The 19764-nt window shown below is 40.7% G+C and overlaps 1 protein-coding gene across 1 annotated transcript in view; it reads left to right on the forward strand.

The window, feature by feature from the left end:
- FRMPD1 (FERM and PDZ domain containing 1) overlaps positions 1-19764 on the forward strand; it is a 93258-nt gene that overhangs the window by 35463 nt on the left and 38031 nt on the right. The window contains exons 2-4 of the mRNA XM_060763759.2: positions 7225-7298; positions 15796-15885; positions 17931-18088. Of these exons, the coding sequence (XP_060619742.2) occupies positions 15800-15885; positions 17931-18088 (244 nt within the window). The 5' untranslated portion in view covers positions 7225-7298; positions 15796-15799. The remainder of the gene's footprint in view (positions 1-7224; positions 7299-15795; positions 15886-17930; positions 18089-19764) is intronic.

Genomic DNA, 19764 nt, shown 5'->3' on the forward strand with positions numbered 1-19764 from the left:
ACTCCATGACAGCTTCTGTTTCTGACTTGGCCACAGTGGTACATGCTCTTGTCACATCCCGCCTGGATTACTGCAACGCTCTCTACGTGGGGCTGCTCTTAAAGACGGCCCGGAAGCTTCAGCTGGTTCAGCGCGCGGCAGCCATGCTACTAACTGGAGCGGGTGGCAGGGAGCACACAACGCCCTTGTTGTCCCAGCTCCACTGGCTGCCGATTTGCTACCGGACCCAATTTAAGGTGCTGGTTTTGGCCTACAAAGCCCTAAACGGTTCCGGCCCAAAATACCTTTCTGACCGCATCTTGGCCTACGAGCCCACGAGGACCTTGAGATCGTCTGGGGAGGCCCTTCTCTCGATCCCGCCGGCATCACAGGCACGGCTGGCGGGGACGAGGGAGAGGGCCTTCTCGGTGGTGGCCCCCCGGCTGTGGAACACTCTCCCCGCATACATCAGACAGGCGCCCTCCCTCATGTCCTTTCGAAAAAGCCTTAAGACATGGCTGTTCGAGAGGGCATTTAACTAAGTGCTAAACAACAAAGCTATATGGTAATGAGAACTGGAATGGAACAAGGAATATGAGACTGGCTATGATTCTACTAAGAGACGAAGCGGATTTTTAGTGTAGTCTGTAAATTGTTGTGTTGTTATATGTCGTTGAAACTGGCCTTTGTAATTGTCTTTTATGTGTACTGTACACCGCCATGAGTCGCCCTTATGGGCTGAGAATGGCGGTTAATAAGTGCATCAAATAATAATAAATAATAATAATATATACCTGGGATAAAAGGGAGTATTGTAGATAAACCACCAGAGGCTGATGGTTTAACTGATGATTTAGAGACGATTATGAGCTTTCTTATGGCACAAAGTGATGGGCTCTCAAGCCTGGGAAATTCAGGTCTGGAAATGATGGTTCACTGTGTTAGAAAACCAGCTCAGAAAGTGCAGGGCCTCAAGGGCATTCAGGGGAGTCAAAAGTAGCAACAGCAGATAAGGAATTGAGTGAAGATTGAAGTGATAAGGAGACTTCCCATGGGAACCCACCTGTAGCTATGAAGATCAACAAAGGTCTTCGTTTACAATTCAGAGCCGAAAATAGATTGTGTCATTCAGAGAGATTACGTGGGAAAGTTGTGAAAAAAAATTCACAGGAAATTGAATTATTTTATGGGGGTCTATTAAACAACTTTTTTTAAACCTTAAGGTCAGTTCAGACAACACTGTGTTGCCTGTGAGAAGCTAAGCCTGAGCTCTCTTGTTCCTGGTTCCTGGAAGTTTTCTATGCTCCTGTTCATGTAATCCTGTTCAAGTTTTACTAGCTAGGATTTCTTGGTTATATCTGATTTCTGGCTGTTCCTTGACTTTGTCACCTCTGGAACATTTTGAGACATTTGGATTATTGTCTGGATATCACCTGTTCCTAAACCTTTTTTGATCATATATCGTCTTTTCTTATTCCTGATTTTATACACTTTTTATATTTTTTTATAGTAAACTGTTTGCTTGGACTCTTGTGTGGTGCGGAGGTCATAAGTGCTTCCAGGCCTGAAATGTAAAGGGAGTTCAAGAAGCCTCTTGTTTTCATGTTATATTTTACTACACATTTTGCACATTGTATCCTTCCCAAAATCAAGTAAACAAATAGCACTCAAGGCAACTAACAAGCATCATTAAAATGATGTGGGAAAAGTAAGCAAAAAATCCATTTGAATCAACATCATACACAAAATAATGGAAATAATTCTAGTAAATATGAAAAAAGTGAACTGGGAGGGAAAAAACTCTACTAAAGCCCCTTTTACTCTTTGAGTTAGAAAATAACAGTTACACAACTCTTCACCCTCATCCCTAAATTAATGAGGAGAGTTGATTTTGTTGGCTCTCTTACCTTTATTTTATGCAGAGTAAGGCATCTTCACCATAGGGAAGACTGAGTGAAGGAAGATAGATGCTTTTGAATTCTGGTGTTGGAGGAAAGTGCTGAGAGTGCCTTGGACAGCGAGAAGATCCAACCTGTCCATACTTCAAGAAATAAAGCCCAACTGCTCATTGGAGGGAAGAATAGTAGAAGCCAAGATGAAGTACATTGGCCACATCATGAGAATAAAGGAAAGCTTAGAGAAGACAATGATGCTGGGGAAAATGGAAGGAAAAATGAAGAGGGGCCGACCAAGGGCAAGATGGATGAATGGCATCCTTGAAGTGACTGGATTGACCTTGAAGGAGCTGGGGGTGGTGACAATTGATAGGGAGCTCTGGCGTGGATTGGTCCATGAAGTCACGAAGAGTTGGAAACGACTGAACGAATGAACAACAACAACAAGACATCTGTAGAAAAAAATAACTGCTAAGCAGGGCACAGATGCATTGTCGTCATCTAATGTTTTATGCAAAATTTGCATTTTTACATTGTGAGAAGGAGCAAGTTATGGAACATCTTGATTTCAGATATGCAACTCTTGTTTAAAAATATAGTGTGTGGTCTAACATGTTCCATTTATATCATTATCTAACTCTTAAGATAAATAAGTCTGGATCCAGCCTGCAGCTAATTGTTATTTTTGTACTTCTTGGCCTACATTCTAAAATGACTGTATGAATGTGACCCATTACGCATTAAAAACATGTATATTGCTTCACAGCGTTCCTGAAGGAAGCATTTTCTTCAGGCACTCAAGGGGCAGAGGAAGCCACATTGTTTTGTACTGAACAGGCAGTTTTGTACTTTACTGCGGAGGCCAATCAGTCTTGTTCCTCCCATTATGGACAAACTGTGCCAGATTTTTTTCTTTCTTGGGGAGGAGAGGATTCTTGCTCTTTCATACAAAGAAGACTCCAGGCCGACCACAGGCCTGCGGTCTATTTTGCATGGATCTAGTATATAGAAAAGGTCTTCTCAGCAGCTGTAATTTGTCAAAGCTCAGCAGCACAACAATGCTCCTCTTTGTGGTTGTTGCCTGCCTTCAAGTCATTTCCAACTTATGACCAGCCTAAGACAAACCTGTCATGGGGCTTTCTTGGCAAGATTTGTGCAGAGAGAGGTTGCCTTTGCCGTCTTCTAGTCAGCTTTTATATTTTACTAGCTTGAGGACCCAGCGATGCCTGGGTTACTTGAGAAAGGCAGTTTGTTTTGGGAAGCCTGGTAATATCTCTGGATGCAGGATGAACTACAACTCCTGTGCGGGTGGGTCATCCCCTCCCCCAAAACCCCTCCAGTATGTTACGTTGGCCTGGGTTATTTGAAAAAGGCACTATTTGTTTTGGGGTGTTTGGTAATATCAGTTTGGTAATTGGTAGCTCTATTTCTTAGAAAGAAGCCAGTCTTTTCTGTTGTTTTTTTATGAATGCCCCCATTAGGAAATGCATAAGGATGTGGCTGAACTGCAATTCCCAAAATTGTGGGCCAATCACCCCAAAACCCACCACTATTCAAAGTTGGCCATGTTGGGACAGTGTGCCAGGTTTGATTCAGATCCATAGTCGACTGGGTTCAGTGCTCTCTAGATAAGGATGAACTACAATTCCCAGAGCCAAGGACAATCACCCCCAAACTCGGCCTGTAATGTACAGTTGACCATGTTGGCTTAATGTGCCAGGTTTGGTCCGGATCTATAGTTGGTGGGGTTCAGTGCTCTTTGGATAAGAGTGAACTACAACTCCCGTAGTCAAGGACAATCACCCCCAAACCAGAGATGTATGCACAGTTGACCATGTTGGGTCTTTTTGCCAAGTGTGATCCAGATGTGACATCGTCTGGGATCAGGGCACTGTGGATAAAGGTGAACTACAACTTCCAGAGCCAAGGATATTCACCCCCAAACCCCATCTGTATGCACAGTTGGCCATGTTAGGTCTGTGTACCAAGTTTGGTCCAGATCTAACGTCGGCTGGGTTCAAGGCTCTCTGGATAAGGGTGTTGGATGGAGTTAGATGGAAAACTATATCTAAGTTACACTAAGCAAAATATAATTCAAGAAGTTTCTTGATCTCTTGTTAAGAGGCCATGGCTCCACTGGACAGCTGTAAGGAGACTCCAGCAAGGGAAGAAGCTGAAGAAGGTTAGGATGCTTACCTGTAACCACCTTTATTTGAGTGGTCATCTGTGAAATTCATACCACGATGAATAAATAGAGAAACTGCCTTAAGTTTATTTGAAAATCATACTCACAATGTGAAACTCTGGGCATGATTTGCGGCAAACTTTGACCACAATTGAGGCATTGTTTTCCGATGCTTAATCATAGCAAAGTAAAATAAACCACCATTATTCATCGTGGTATCTGTGAAATGCATACCTGTGTGTGAATTTCACTGATGACCACTCAAATAAAGGCAGTTACAGGTAAGCAACCTGACTTTCTTCAGCTTCTTCAGCTTCTTCCCTTGCTGGAGTCTCCTTACAGCTGTCCAGTGGAGCCTCTTAACAAGAGTTCAAGAAACTTCTTGAATTATATTTTGCTTAGTGTAACTTAGATATAGTTTTCCATCCAACTCCATAATGTGAACCTGATGCGTTTTGTAGCAGATGCTTTCCTTTTGTTTATCCTTATTTAGCCATCAGATTTCAATGCTTAAGTACAGCTCAGGGGAGAAGGCAAGAGGGCAAGATGGAACATGGTTAAACATTTCCAAATTTTCCATTAGAGGAAATGAGGTTAACATTTGGGGTGTTTCTGTTCTTCTAAGCCAAGTGTGAGACCTGGGTTCCATCCTGGGGGAGAAAAACAAATAAACAGAAGTCGTTCCACCTTTTAAGCAGAAGAACTTTGGAAAGATCCTGACAGAGTGATCAATATGTACTGAAACGCTGAGCAATCTTCCATTGCAAGAGCATCCACTTACTTCAGCAGTTTGTTTGCAAGGGCTTGCACTTTGTAACCACGTTTGGCTTAATAAAGCACCTAGAAAACCTAAGTCAGTCAATGAGATAGTTCCAGGCAATGGGATGCACTATATTATATCCATAGGACTACTGATTGATCAATCACTTGAATGTGCTCCTTACATGGCTACTTTGCTATGTTCAGTGACCACCATTCGTTCTCAAATGTGATTTGCTGATGAAATATGTCAATTGATAAGGCAGGACCACCACATATGAAAAAATGTGGTTATCACGGGGCGGGGGGGGGGTCAAGATCTGTTCAGAAAGGGGTTTGTTTGCCTTTGCCTTCCTCTGAGGCTGAGAGAATGTGACATCCCCATTGGGTTTCTGTGATTGAATGGGAATTTCAACCATGGTCTCCAGGTTTATAGTCCATTATCAAACCCACAATCCAGGCTGTCTATTGGTATAACCCTTAAAAAATAAAAATTCAGACGAGAAAATGAATTGCTTTTGACACCATGGTCCCTTTGCCCTGAGTCCCCTCGGGAAGATAGGGCAGGATATAAATAAAGTATTATTATTATTATTATTATTATTATTATTATTATTATTGGAGTCCCCGGTGGCGCAGTGGGTTAAACCCCTGTGCCAGCAGGACTGAAGACCGACAGGTCGCAGGTTCGAATCCAGGGAGAGGCGGATGAGCTCCCTCTAGCAGCTCCAGCTCCTCATGCGGGGACATGAGAGAAGCCTCCCACAAGGATAAAACATCAAAAACCATCCAGGCGCCCCCTGGGCAACGTCGGTTTCCAGATGGAAGGCGGTCCTGGTCAGGGTTGGCTTGACGTGCCTCCCTCTTGGCACATTTTTCCCTTTCACCCTCCATTCATGCCGCTTCGAATTCTGCAGCACTGCTGGTCACAGCTGACCTCTAGTTAGAGTGCTCAAGGACCAGGGCTTCCCAGTTCTCGGTGTCGATGCTACAGTAGTAGTAGTAGTAGTAGTAGTAGTAGTTGTTGTTGTTGGACTAAGAGAGTATTTTTCAAAACTAGGTTGAGTGATGGCAACTTCCTAGTTTTAGTGTGCTTTTTCAGCATTTTTTTTTTGCAGTTTGTTAACTTCTCACTTAGCCAAGGGCCCCACAGTTGCTGTCCCATAACATAAATTATAGCTTATGTAGCTTGTGCACAAATCCAGTAAGAATTAGTGCTTTGTTGCAAGCCTGAATGCAGGAACCGCTCAGACAGTTGCCAAATGTGACAGTTTTTGCTGGGACATTTCCAGGGAGCAGTTGGCACACAGAGATCTTTAGAGGACCCATGTTCAACTTGTCAGATCCTTTATGCACCACAGTCTGGGAACAATGCTGTCACACTCTCACTGATAATAGGAGATTAAAGCTTTCAAGCCCCTTGGCTTTCGGCCAAAATGAGACTATTCACAACACCGGAAAAGTGTATAATGATCTCAGTCTGCTAAGCAAAGATTTCAGTTATTGGGCACTGTTCTTTCCCTGGCTCTCTGAAGTGCAATATTAACCAATCTGTTGTGCATAAGACAAAACACGAAGCCCAAAGGCAGACACACCTTTGTCTTTGAAAGAATAGTTGCTGAATTGTTTGTACTGTAGCAGAAGCTTGTCTCTTGGTGATCTTAAATGTCGTTTGGATGGTTTTGAACAGGGCTCTGTCAAAAGTGTCTTGCTTTGAAAGTAGCACATTTGGTGCGGCTAAACAGATTGCGAAAAATACCTTGTCTAGCTTTTCCCGATGCTTCGTTATCTCTCATCATCGTGCCACTCTTCAATGTCATATACTTCAGTCATCCCTCTTTTCTCTTGGTGGTATCAAAGTCAACCACCGATCGCAACACTCTTTCGTTGTTATATGCAGGAATCCACAGAGTCATCATATCAAACAGACTGTTTGATCATATCAAACAGACTTTTTTCTAGACTCTCATGTATAAGTCTAGAAAAAAAAATAACAAAAAGTCAACCTCAAAAATATTGGTCCATGTGAGTACTGTATCTTAGCTCTTATTTTAAAGGGGGGGAGCGATCCACTTCTCTGGGTAGAGAGACAAAAGGCAAGACCTTAGATTGCCCTGAGCAAACTGAAAAGAAGCAGCAACCACCACTATTGTGGCATCACTTCTGGCCTTTTGAATGTCTAGATGGGAAAATGACAGCAATCAGGGGCAGCTTTCCTCTCTCCACTGAATGACCCTTGACTTATCAACAGGTCATATCAAAATCTAGAATGCTGGGTCCGAAATGTGGTCTCATCTAATACACGAGATTGTTTTATACTGTACATGAGTAAATACAGAAGTATAATGATAGTTTTAATAAATCACATGGGTCACATCTAATAATTTATTATTTTATTATTTACAGAGCGGCTTACAGAACACACAGCAAACATTCAATGCTGATTATACAATTAACAAGGACAGACAACACAAACAGAGGTAAAGGTGGTTTTTCCATCTTATTTCTGGCATCTTGGAGGCTGTGCCCGATTCCGGCCATAGTGGGGAGAGGTGTGAGCTGTTGCTCCATCTTTCATGCCGAGGAGCTTTCCTCCGATCAATATCCTAAGGGCGCCTTTTTTACCTCCCTGCTAAATGTGGTACCTATTTTATCTACCTGCTTTTCTGCTTTTGACCTGCTAGGTGAGCTGGGGCTAACGGCGGGTGCTCACCCCAACCCAGGATCGAACTGCCTACCTTCTGATCAGTAAGATTTTTCTGCACCATAGCGGTTTAACCTGCTGTCTTAATCCCAGCCCCTTATAAGAATGAATCGTAATGAAAGAAAGGCAAATGACATACCAGTTTGAAAGGAACACTCCCAGTTGATTCTCTCTTGTCTTACTCTTTTATTTGCCTTTAAAATATTCCAGTTCCTGTCTCCTCATCTCCCCCCCCCCCCCGCTGTTTCTGCTTACTGCAAACAGAGGCTGGATCTACACTGCCATATGATGCAGTTTGGAACTTCATTATAAGAGGCAGCACTGACCATGCAGTTCAAACTGCATTATATGGCAGTCTAGATCCAGGCTTAGTTGAAAGTGTAAAAGTAGTCTAGGCTCTTTATGCATGACACCTTTTGCCATTTTGGCTACACTTTGTGGAAAAAAATTGAGTATAAAATTAGGGGGGAAATCATGATGTCTAAACATGACTTTTTGTCACATGTCCCCCTTAATAAAAAGCAGTAGAACATAAGGGAAGTTTTTAGTGTGAATGCCAATTCATCTCCAAAAGGGTCAGGCTTCCAAAAGGCAATGGAGATTCCTGGTTTTCCAAAACAGGTGTGCATTTCAATGCATATTTGAGTTCCTGATGTTCAGGTGGAATCTCCTTTCTTGTAGTTTGAAGTCATTGTTCTGCGTCCTAGACTCCAGGGCAGCAGAAAACAACCTTGCTCCTTCCTCCCTATGACTTCCTCTCACGTATTCATACTGTTCATGGCTGTCATGTCTCCTCTCAACCTTCTCTTCTTCAGGCTAAACATGCCCAGCTCTTTAAGCTGCTCCTCATAGGCCTTGTTCTCAAGACCCTTGATCATTTTAGTTACCCTTCTCTGGACACATTCCAGCTTGTCAACATCTCCCTTCAATTGCAGTGCCCAGAATTGGACACAGTATTCCAGATGTGGTCTAACCAAGGCAGAATAGAGCATGGGGAGCATGACACTAGACTCCTATTGATGCAAGCCAAAATCCCGTTGGCTTTTTTTGCCGCTGCATCACTTTGTTGGCTCATGATTAACTTGTTGTCCACAAGGACTCCAAGATCTTTTTCACACGTACTGTTCTCGAGCCAAGCGTTCCCCACTCTGAGACAAAAGATAGGTAGCCCTCGTTAAAAGAATCCCAGTTTATTTACTTACAAACTTCATGTATTCAGCATACAAGTACATTTCTTACTGGTTGATAGTTTAAAAAGTATAGAATCATAAAATCACAAAGTTGGAAGAGACCTTGTGGGCCATCCAGTCCAACCTCCTGCCAAGAAGCAAGAAAGTGGCATTCAAAGCTCCCCCAATAGATTCTGTTTTAGTAAGTTCTGTATAGGATTCTGTTTTAATCTCTTCTTTGTTACATACAGACTAACACTCTCTTCAGTCTAATACATTACTGAACATTGACTCAATAAAGACTGACTACTCACTGCAGCATGAGTACTGAGAATTACTGCATACTAATACTGCTGACTTCATGAACTGTACTGCTTCTGATGCAAATTCGGTCTAATGCATGCTGCACTGACTTCTAAAATGGAATCTCTAGTCTGAATAATCCCAGATCTGGTCACATGGTGTGCAGTCCCTCCCACAGCCTCAAACATAGAGTTAAGGGAAAACTGCATATCAATGATTACATACAATATAGTAAGCAATCACAAGTATATACATAACAAATAACTAGTATAGGAGGCTTGTAGAAGGCTGCTATTTCCGACAACCTGAATGCATTCTGTGCCCAAATTTCACAGTAACAGATAGATGCAAATTGGCTAGGAATGCGCATCCACATGCCCAGTGATGCCACATGCAGAAATATATTTCTACAGCCTTAAACTGAATGTGGACTTTGTGCATGGTGAAAATGTCTGACTTTTAGTGGTGGAATGTGCACATAGCTGACACAGTAGGAGGATTTCAGTTGTATTATAACTGAGGGTACATCTATACTGTAGAATTTATGCAGTTTGACGTAAGTTTTTTGCTATGGGTCAATGCTATGGGATCGTTGGAGTTGTAGTCAGGTGTACTCTTGGGCCAAAAAAGTCAAAGGCCTTGTGAAACTACAACTCATAGGATGCCGTAGCATTGAGCCATGGCAGTTAGATGAATGAATAGGTGGACTAGAAAAATAGGTGGCCATAATTTACAGACATTCAAAAATGTGTTCCTCCCCCTCCCTGCAATAAATCTAATCATCTTGTACATGGCACACTTATAGATTTATTCCCGTCATTAAAGGAAGTTTAGAAATATACATGTTAATTAAAATATTTCAGCACAAAATAGTCAAACTTTCCCCCCATTTTCTTTAGAAAGAAAGGGAGCTGCGACTATTATGCAAGGAAAAAATCAGCCCCAAGATCCTGTGGGTAGACACTCCTACCTACCTACCCACCCACCCACCCACCTATCCATCCACTAACCATTCCCTTCCAAGAACACTGCTTCAAGCAATGATTCTGGAGGGGGATGGTCAGCAAACGGATGGATGGACTGCCTGACTGACTGACAGGGTGGGTGGGCGGGCTTGTAGATGGGTTGACTGACTCGGCAAGCAGATGGGCAAGTGAGTAAGTGAAGCAGGCGGGTAGGTCTTTTGGGTGGGCAGGCAGATAGGTGAGCAGATAGAGCAGTAAATCAAGGGTGCGACTATTACATGAGGAAAACAGAAATACCTAAACTAGGACTCCAAAAATGTTGATGCCACTATTACGCAAGGGCTACCACAGGAAGTTGTTGTCTTGTGTCCTAGCAATCATTCCATATAAATGGTTATGAATACATTTAACAAGCTTCCTGTTCTAGATATCCATCTTTGTAACCATAGCAATCTTTAATGGCTGTATTTATTTGGTCTCTCTGCAGCTAGCAAGTCTCTCTTAATGTTCTAAATGGAACCTTGATTTGTGATGAATTTTTGGTTGTAAACAAATAAATGTGACTGTCTAAAACAAAACAAAAAATAACATCCTTGGGGAAAAACAATTAGCTCAAGCTCAGCAGCTCCATTCAACAAGATGTGATCAACCACTCCCAGTAGCCTGCCAGAGCAATGAATCTGCAAGTTAGATAGATTTAAATTGCTTCTGCAATATATGAAAGAAACTTTCCAGGACTGCCTCAAGAAAGAAAATCAAATCATAGCAGTTGCAAAACAGAAAGGGCTCTGTCCTTTCTAGCCACCATTCTTGGTCCAAAGAGTGAAGGCCTCCAAAAGAGATTCAAACAGCGATGTCAGTCTTGTGTTTATGAGTACATATAAAGTCACTTTTTTACTCAGAGGTATTTTGCCAGTTCCTTCACCTGAAATATTGTCAATATAATATAATATAATATAATATAATATAATATATATATAATATTGTATATTGTGTGTGTGTGTGTATATATATATATAATATTGTGTGTGTGTGTGTATGTATGTATATATATATATATATAATAGTGTATATACATGTAATAATAATATATTGTATATTGTATATACATATAATATTGATAATATAATGTAATACAATATACTACTAATAATAATAATAATATATTATACTTATATATATTATATTAAATGTAATATTACTAATAATATTACAGGATAATGTTATAGTACAATGTAATATATAATATTAATAGTGTGCTATGATAATAATATATTGTATTTACTTTTTACTTGTAAGCCGCTCTGAATCCCCTTCGGGGTACGGCATATGAATGTCGTAAATAATGCAGCACCTGGTATTTGTTGGAGGTCTCTCATCCAAGTGTCAACCAGGGTTGACCCTAATTAGCTTTCAACATCATATGGAATCTGACACCTTTAGGGTAATTCATATCTCAATAGTGTATGGGAGGTTTCTATATGGCTGAAAGAATTCTGCCTTCTATTACATAGCTCAGAAGTACCGTTTGCTATGTTGGCTGTTGATGATGGAGGTGGTCACCCAGCACAGTTCAAGGGCTTTGACCCACTGTGTGAGCCACCTTTCTCCAAACTAGTTTCTTCCAGATATGTTGGAACACAATTCCTATACTTGGCTAGTGACTGCAGTCTAGCATATCTGGATTGCATCAGATTTGAAAAGGTGGTATAAATCGAGATCTTGGACTGTCTCATATGTATAGTCAGTCTTGGACAAAAATTGGATGATTCCCTCAGACAAATGTAAACCTTGGGAGTCTCCCATTCATTTTAGTGGGGTTTTGGAACAAATGAGGTCCTATGTAATAGACCTGCATGAGTCACCTCTGTCTGCCCCTCTGCTCCCATAATGACACCATCTGAAGCAACGGCCTCCTGTCAGGGTCACCACTGCTAGTATTTATAATTATGATCCATTTATCCAGCATCTTTAATTAGCAAGAGTTTCCAAACTATAATTGGCTTTGTTTCCATTACATTATGCTCTGTGTCTTAGAACAAGAAAATTGTACTGAACATCCTTTTAAGGATCCGTTTCTTTTTCTCGTCACCCCAATAGCAAGCTCACCGACCCCCAGCTAGAAGAGACTAGACTAGAGGTATATAATATTTATGTTGAAAGAGAACAATTTGTCCCCAGATCCCCTGTATTGCAGTCTTTATAAACTTTTCTCTTTAAGTTTTGGACTTCTAAGTACCATACTCTTCTAATCCATTTTATGCATTCATAAAACTATTCTGCGAAGGCTTAAGAGGCCATTAACATCCAGCAGGGATTTTTGCTTTTTGAACTAAATTGTTCCCTCCTCCAAGCTCGTCCATTCCAGTCACACTGTGAACTCAGCCGGGAGATAAGCAAGTCTTGGAATAAACTGACCTTGCAAAGACATTTTCCAGCTGTGGGATGAAGGTAACAGCTGCATAACCTCAAACTAGTCCGAATTTTGCAAGGGACAACCCTGATTATTCCTGTGTTGTCCCCATGTTTTCAGCTTCATTAAAAAAAAATCTGTTTCTCTCTCCTACTCCCACTTCCCCCCTTTGTCCTTGGCCTACTTTAATTGTTGCAAACTGGTGCAAAATGCAAAAGTAGGAGAGAAAGGGAAGAAAGAAGGGTGTGGGAACCTGCCTTTCCCAGTAGGATCAGGCAAAAGTCAACTGCTGCCAGCTTGCCTTCCTTGTGCATTCTTCCTTATTCATCATTTTTGTCATCAAACCAACACTCTGATGTTACTCAACTCGTGTGCCCTGGTTCTCACTGAAACATTGAAGGGTACATAGTAGGCTTGTATATTTCGGCTGAACCTTGAGCCATTTCTGCTATCCAGATTTTGGTGGACCTGTAGATCTGTTTTTGTGTGTTTCCCAAAAATGGATATTTTTGGTCTGCAGCCAGAAAATGTGGTTAGATCCGGTCAATTGACAGCAACGGGTGGGGTGGTTCATAGGCTCCCCTTCCCATCATGTTTAGAGCTATCGGGATGAAAATTGCCACACACATCTACCACTGCTGGCTTGCCAAGTTTCATAACATTTGGACCATCCCCTGATTTTTAGGAACTTCTTTTCTTTCTAGAAATAAAATTTCCTTTAAAAATTCCCCTGTGGGCCCTGAGCTGTAACTTCTCCAGGAGCAGCAGAAGGGCACCAGTCCTTCTTGTCAAATGTCAAAGATGCACTTCCACATCACATAGCCCACGATTACACTTTCTTTACTAATTAAACAACAACAACAGCAACTTCTTGCAAAGCTTTTGCATTTCTTGACTTAGGAAAGTGGTGTTTTGCTGGTATAATTTGTATGAATGCAAATAATAACAATAGTCTTTAATTTCCTGAGGGAGGTTGAGGTTAGAGAGAAAGGATGGGTTCTGTTGGCTTGGCAAAGCTTCCATAGAAGCCCAAATCTTTTATTTTATTATTAGGCAGCAACAGCAAAAATATTATTATTAAATTAAATGAAGAAGGCAGAGAGCACAGAGAGAAATATAATAAAACAACAGAGAGAATTTGTGGCGAGATTGCAAAGGAAATAAATTATTAGGTATTAGTGGTAGCTATAGGTAGGTAGGTTTTTCTGAGAATGAGGCTTTTCTGTTTGCTGGAACTCTTATATTTATTAATAACAATCTTTTAAAAGTACTTTCTGAAAAAGAGGAGGGGGGGTAGATAAGAGAAGTAGCCACACTAAAAGAAAAGTACACCCACCCACAAGTCCCCAAATGCACCCATTCACCCACACTTTCCAACTCCCACTAAATAAAGAATCAATAAAATAAAGGAAAGTCAAAACGATTCAGTGCTAGAGAGAGACCAAGCCAAGCCAAAAGCTAAAGCTGAGAGTGAGCGGCAAGGCAATCAGACTGAAGCTCCTCTCTCTATAGCCAGGACACAGCTGAGCAATAGAGACACTCGCCCCATTAAATGGACACAGCTTGCATAAGACACGTCATGGCTTTCTTCTATTCTGATTGACCAGACAGGCATGGCTCACAGGGAAACCCTGTGCGAGCACACGATAGCCTTTCCACACGCCATGTGATCCTGAATAGAGCAGAAAATAGCTGCAACCAGCATCCACGTGGTCCGGCTCAGTTGAAACAAACATGGTGGCAGACAACTTGCCATTACGGGCATCTTAACAAGCCGAATAAACTGAAGAAGCTGAAGGCAAACGGCCCAAACGAATCCATGCACAGCATGTGAATACTGAGCACAAGTTTAAAAGTTCAGACTCTGCAATCTGTTGAAAAGACAGTAGGCAAACAGGGTTTGCCAGCTACCACAGTCACAAAGTTACAAGGAAGCATAAAGGGATCAGTGCTCCGCCATGCATTGTGGATTCAGATGGCTTTTGTCTTCTCTGTCCATGCGCTCCTTGTTCCCAGAAAAGCAAATAGCCTTTATTGTCATGTCAGCTGAGTCATATCCCTGACCTGAAAAATGTTGCCTGGCTCAAGGAGGAGTCCCTGCCAAAGTGACCTCAAAGCTAGTATTTATGACATACAGCACCACCTATCCAAATAGTATGTTCTCATCTATAATATTTATCTTTTGGCATACATGCCACGTCCATCCATGTCCAGATTGGTCTTAGAGAAAATCTCTATGTTATATCTCTATATTTAATCATTGCGAGCCCAAAATTACTCATAGTAGCATTTATTAAAATATAATTTGTGCTATTTCAGGACCTCTTTGGCCATCAGTTTAATTTGACTGAGTGGACTCTGGAAACTGATAGGCTTAGTTCTTACATTTTCTGTTCATACGGATATTGACACCAGATCACACTGTAAAAATCTTACAAATTGAAATAATTTTTTTGTTACAAACATATTCTCTTCCCGTGTCCTTGACTATTTCAAGGTAAACTGTGCCTGTTCTGTGGGACAAAATCGCATGTATGTCTTATATTGTTGTTGATATTGTAAATGCTTTCTGTCTGATGGCCTGGTATATTGTGATTATGTTACACGACAACACAGCTGCACTCTGAAGCTTGCATCATGGAACGATATGACCATCAGCACTTCAGCAGTAATGCAATAATGAACTATTAAGCCAATAAAACATATTAATATAGAAATGTGAGAGCAAAGACCCTGAATAGTGAGGAGAGCTATTCTGCCTTCCTTAACCATGAAGTTATCATTTGAACAAAGATTCACACCTAGCCCAGCTTACAAAAGCCTTTTGTCTCACCCTGGTCTTTTCCACAGATATATAAACCCCCTTTTTTTCCCAGCTCCAGACCTCACCCTCTGAGGATGCCTGCCATAGATGCAGGCGAAACGTCAGGAGAAATGCCTCTAGAACATGGCCATATAGCCCGAAAAAACCCACAAGAACTGAGTGATTCCGGCCATGAAAGCCTTCGACAATACATTGAACAAAGTGTGTTCCTAAGGCTTTCATTTGTATTTATATAGGTTTTTAAAAATGTTTTGAGCACATTTAAATTATCTCAATATTGGTTAAGTGATGTCTGTAGAGCTACACCAGGCAGTAAGTCAGGTTGAATAATTAGGAGCTCAAAGCGATTTACAGCAGATCAGCTTAAGCTATGTCTCCGTAGTTTTGTTTTATTTGCAAATCTATTTTTCCCCTCCCTCACTCATCCAAACAGATATTGAATAAAGCTGGGCACAGGACAGTATTTCTAAGCAATGCGCTTGCCACTTCTTTCCAAAATGATTAATTGAATAATACTCTTTGGGTTCAGTATTTGAAACTAGAGCCTGATTTTGTACCTGAGAACATGCTAAAGGAATAATATCTTTTTCCCTTCACAGATAAATGGAAGATCTAGAGATACGCAAAGCACGTCGGATAGAGCAGATGGTAGCAAAATGGCTGCGTCGGTCACGAGATAATTCAGCTAGGTAGGCATTTAATGAGAGACTGTCAACTTCAAGGTGGGATAGCACATTTTGGTATGATTACCTTCATAAACAGGCCCCTTTAAAAGAGTTTACTTTTAAAAATTAGTATTGTTAACTTCATAAATGCCTTGACGAGAACCCTATCATACGTACCAGTCAGTCCATAGATTTCCTTTGCTGAACATAACATGAATCTTGAGGAGAAATATAAATACTGTATCAGGAAAATCATGGGAAGGAAGCATTTTTTTTCATTTTTCTATTGAAAAACTTGAAATATTAGCACACTTTACAGATTGAAAGTCACTTGGTCACTTTAGGAACATGATCTTATATTCAACTTGGTTTGGCCTAAAACATTTATTGTATAAAACTACAGTTTATTTAGAATATAATCACAAACAAACTATTTAAACTTACTTTAAAAAAATCTTTTGCTACAAATGGAGCAAAAGTCCTGAATATAAAGAACACCACTTTAACTTCCATGGCTCAGTGCTATCGTATGAAGTGATTTGTGGTTAAGACTGGATCTACACTGCCATATAATCCAGATTATCAAAGCAGATAATCCACATTACCTGCTTTGAACTGGGTTATATGAGTCTACACTGCCAGATAATCCAGTTCCAAACAGATAATGTGCATTTTATATGGCAGTATAGATGGGGCCTGAGTGAGGCTTCAACAGTCTTTGGCAAAGAAGGCTTCAGACTTTGTAAAATTACAGCTCCCATGATTCCATAGCATTAAGCTATGCAAGTCAAAGTAGGATGAAACTGCATTAATTCTATAGTGTGGATACACCCTGAGACCAGGAATTAAAATGATCTGATAACCTAACCCTAACCCTAGCTGCCCTGAGTCCCCCCTTGGGGGTGAGAAGGGCAGGGTAGAAATGGTGTAAATAAATAAACAAACAAACATTTTCAGTCATGGAATCCCTTCAAAAGACATTTATCTTTCACGGAAGCCTAACTCTATCCCTAATATCATAGAATCATGGAATTATAGATTTGGAAGGTGCACCAAGGGCCATCCAGTCCAACTTCATTCTGTCTCACAGGAAGACACACTCAAAGCCTCCCAACAATGGCCATCTAGCCTCTGTTTACAAATCTCCAAGGAAGGTGACTCCACCAAACTCCAATATATTCTGGATTAGTTTATACTAATTCAAGTGTGTCTCCCAAATTCCTATATAATGCCCAATTTTAAGTAATTTTTACTCTTGATATTTTATGAAAAATATTGCAAATGTATTTTATCTCAAAAATTGTAGAAGAAAGAATTGTAAAAAGAAGCATGGCATCAACATGAAAAATTGACTACGCACGAATCATTCTTGTTGTTGAAATGTTAAGCCAGTAACTACATAATGGATAGCAATAGTTGTAGCACAAAATATTATCAAGACTGTAAATCAGATTGTTGGCCTCCTGTGGTTTAATTTCAAAATCCATTTTAAATTTGATTTTTTATGGAACCCATAACTTTTCCCTACAATGCTTTTCCGGAATCCTAGAATTCCATGGAACACAGCTGGTCAACATAATTGTACATAAAAGTCATCATCTTACATTGATTATTAGAAATGGTTTTTGACACTAAATATGTAAACAACATTTTTTTCCAAGAAAAAAAGACTTCAAAAATTGTTTTTGAAAGGTATCTCAGTGTATTTAGTGTTCTCTGGGCTTTCACATCTGTAATCCTGAAGCATGCTACTCCATGTTTACATAAACATGAGATGAGTATCTTTGTAAACAGCTTTCTGGTTATTCCAAGACTAAGTAGCAACTAAGCTTCTTGTCTGTGGCTGTGCTGTGTAGAAACACCATATATTATTTACAAAACAAACTAGGCCATGCTTTTCCACACCACGTAGTCAGTAATGACATCATACACTACGTTCAACTTGGTAGTCCTTTAATATGCCACCTAAATCTTTATGATGACAGAAAGGTTTCTTAAGAGCAGATGTTGTTTAGCAAATCTGGAAGGTCTGGACAACTCTTTCATATCTTCTTTTCCTTAATGTGCAGAGCGAGAGCGTCAGTGAGTGACAAGCCATCAGATGGTATTGGTCAACCTCCAAGTCGTGTGAAACTCACAGTAGAGCTCCAGAAAGATGTACTTCTTGGACATTATGGCTTTGAGGTTTCCCAAAACCTTCCTCTTCTTATCACAGCAGTTGCTGCAGGTGAGTAGGAGTATGTTTCCTCTGCTCTCCAATGTGGGGAGACTGTTATCAGCAAGGAAGATGATAACCAAGGGCATGGAAAGATTAAACTGAAGGGATATAGAACTTTGTCCTTCCAAAAGAAGTCTACTTAAGAATGTACTTGACTACAACCTGATGGCATGCATTTACCCTCCCAGTCCCAGCAGTATAATTACTGCAGCATATGCTCCAGTAGAGCTGCTCCAGGTCATTTGAGGAGCATGTTCTTGGTATTTGTATATCTGCATATTTGTGTATTTTAAATTATGTGGTTATAGTTTTAATTGTAAGTTGCTTTGAGTCTCCTTTAGGAGAGATAAAGCGGGATATAAATAAAAATAAGAATGTTGTAGAAGGCTTTCATGGCCGGAATCACTGGATTGGGTTACTGTTTTTCGGGCTGTATGGCCATGTTCCAGAAGCATTCTCTCCTGAAATCTTCACAACCTCTGAGGATGCCTGCCATAGATGCAGGTGAAACTTTAGGAGAGAATGCTTCTGGAACATGGCCATACAGCCCAAAAAACTTACAGCAACCCAGTGATTCCAGCCATGAAAGCCTTTGACAACACATAAACACTGGGTTGCTGTGAGTTTTCCGGGCTGTATGGCCATGTTCCAGAAGCATTCTCTCCCGACGTTTCACCCACCCATAGATGGTTTTCACCCTGCCATAGATGTGGGTGAAACATCAGGAGAGACATTCTGAAACATGGCCATATAGCCCAGAAAACTCACAGCAATCCAATAATCATCATCATCATCATCACCACCACCATCATCATCATCATACTCATAATTTTATTTATTTATTTCCTCTATTTATAATCATAATAATCCATTTCTCTGAATGGAGCCACCTAATTACTATATATGTAGCAGTCCCTTGACTTGACAGGCCCTATCTTTAGGCAGAGTAAGGCAGATGCATTCCGGCACATTTTGGGTGTAACAAAAGGGCTGCGAATTGCTAATAATTTTAGGTGCAGGGTGGAGAGAGGAGCTTCTGAGATCTTCTGTCTTGTTTGCCAAAACAACTTGCCTGACTTTGCACATTCCCTTACAGCAGTCAGGGGTCCCCAAACTAAGGCCCATGGGCCAGATGCAGCCCTTCTAGGAAAGAAATACTTGTTACTATGGGGACATTGTTCTCAGGATAAGCATGTCGCTGGTGGCCAAGGACCAGTCCCCCTTTCCCTCATCCCATGGACTGCACCTTGCCCAGCATATCAAAATTTTCCTGCAGATAATCATCCAGAATTTTCATGAAAGCCTTGTTGTTGTTGTTGTTACGCTGCTTTCTCTCTTGAGCAAGATTCCGAAGCAGCTCACAACTTTAAAAACAATACCATTTCAAACCTGCAAAATATAAATATTGAAACAGAATCAATCATACAATTGTTAAAATTGCATTAAATGAGTACAAACTGTTAAAACAGTTTTCAGAGGAGCTCAGATAAAAACCGAAATGTATTGGGGTGATGTGTTTTTGCACACGAGAGGACTTTCATTAAGGTTTTTAGACGACAAGTTCCCCCAGATTTCTAAGTTGGGGGGCTTTGAGGGTTTGTTCGGAGGTTGCAATTTCCCTATCCCTAATTAGGTGGGATAGTTCTGCTAACTTTGATTTGCTTGCTCGTGCCTTCAAAAGATTT

This window comes from Anolis sagrei, chromosome 2 (assembly GCF_037176765.1).
Source record: "Anolis sagrei isolate rAnoSag1 chromosome 2, rAnoSag1.mat, whole genome shotgun sequence".
Lineage (NCBI taxonomy): Eukaryota > Metazoa > Chordata > Lepidosauria > Squamata > Dactyloidae > Anolis > Anolis sagrei.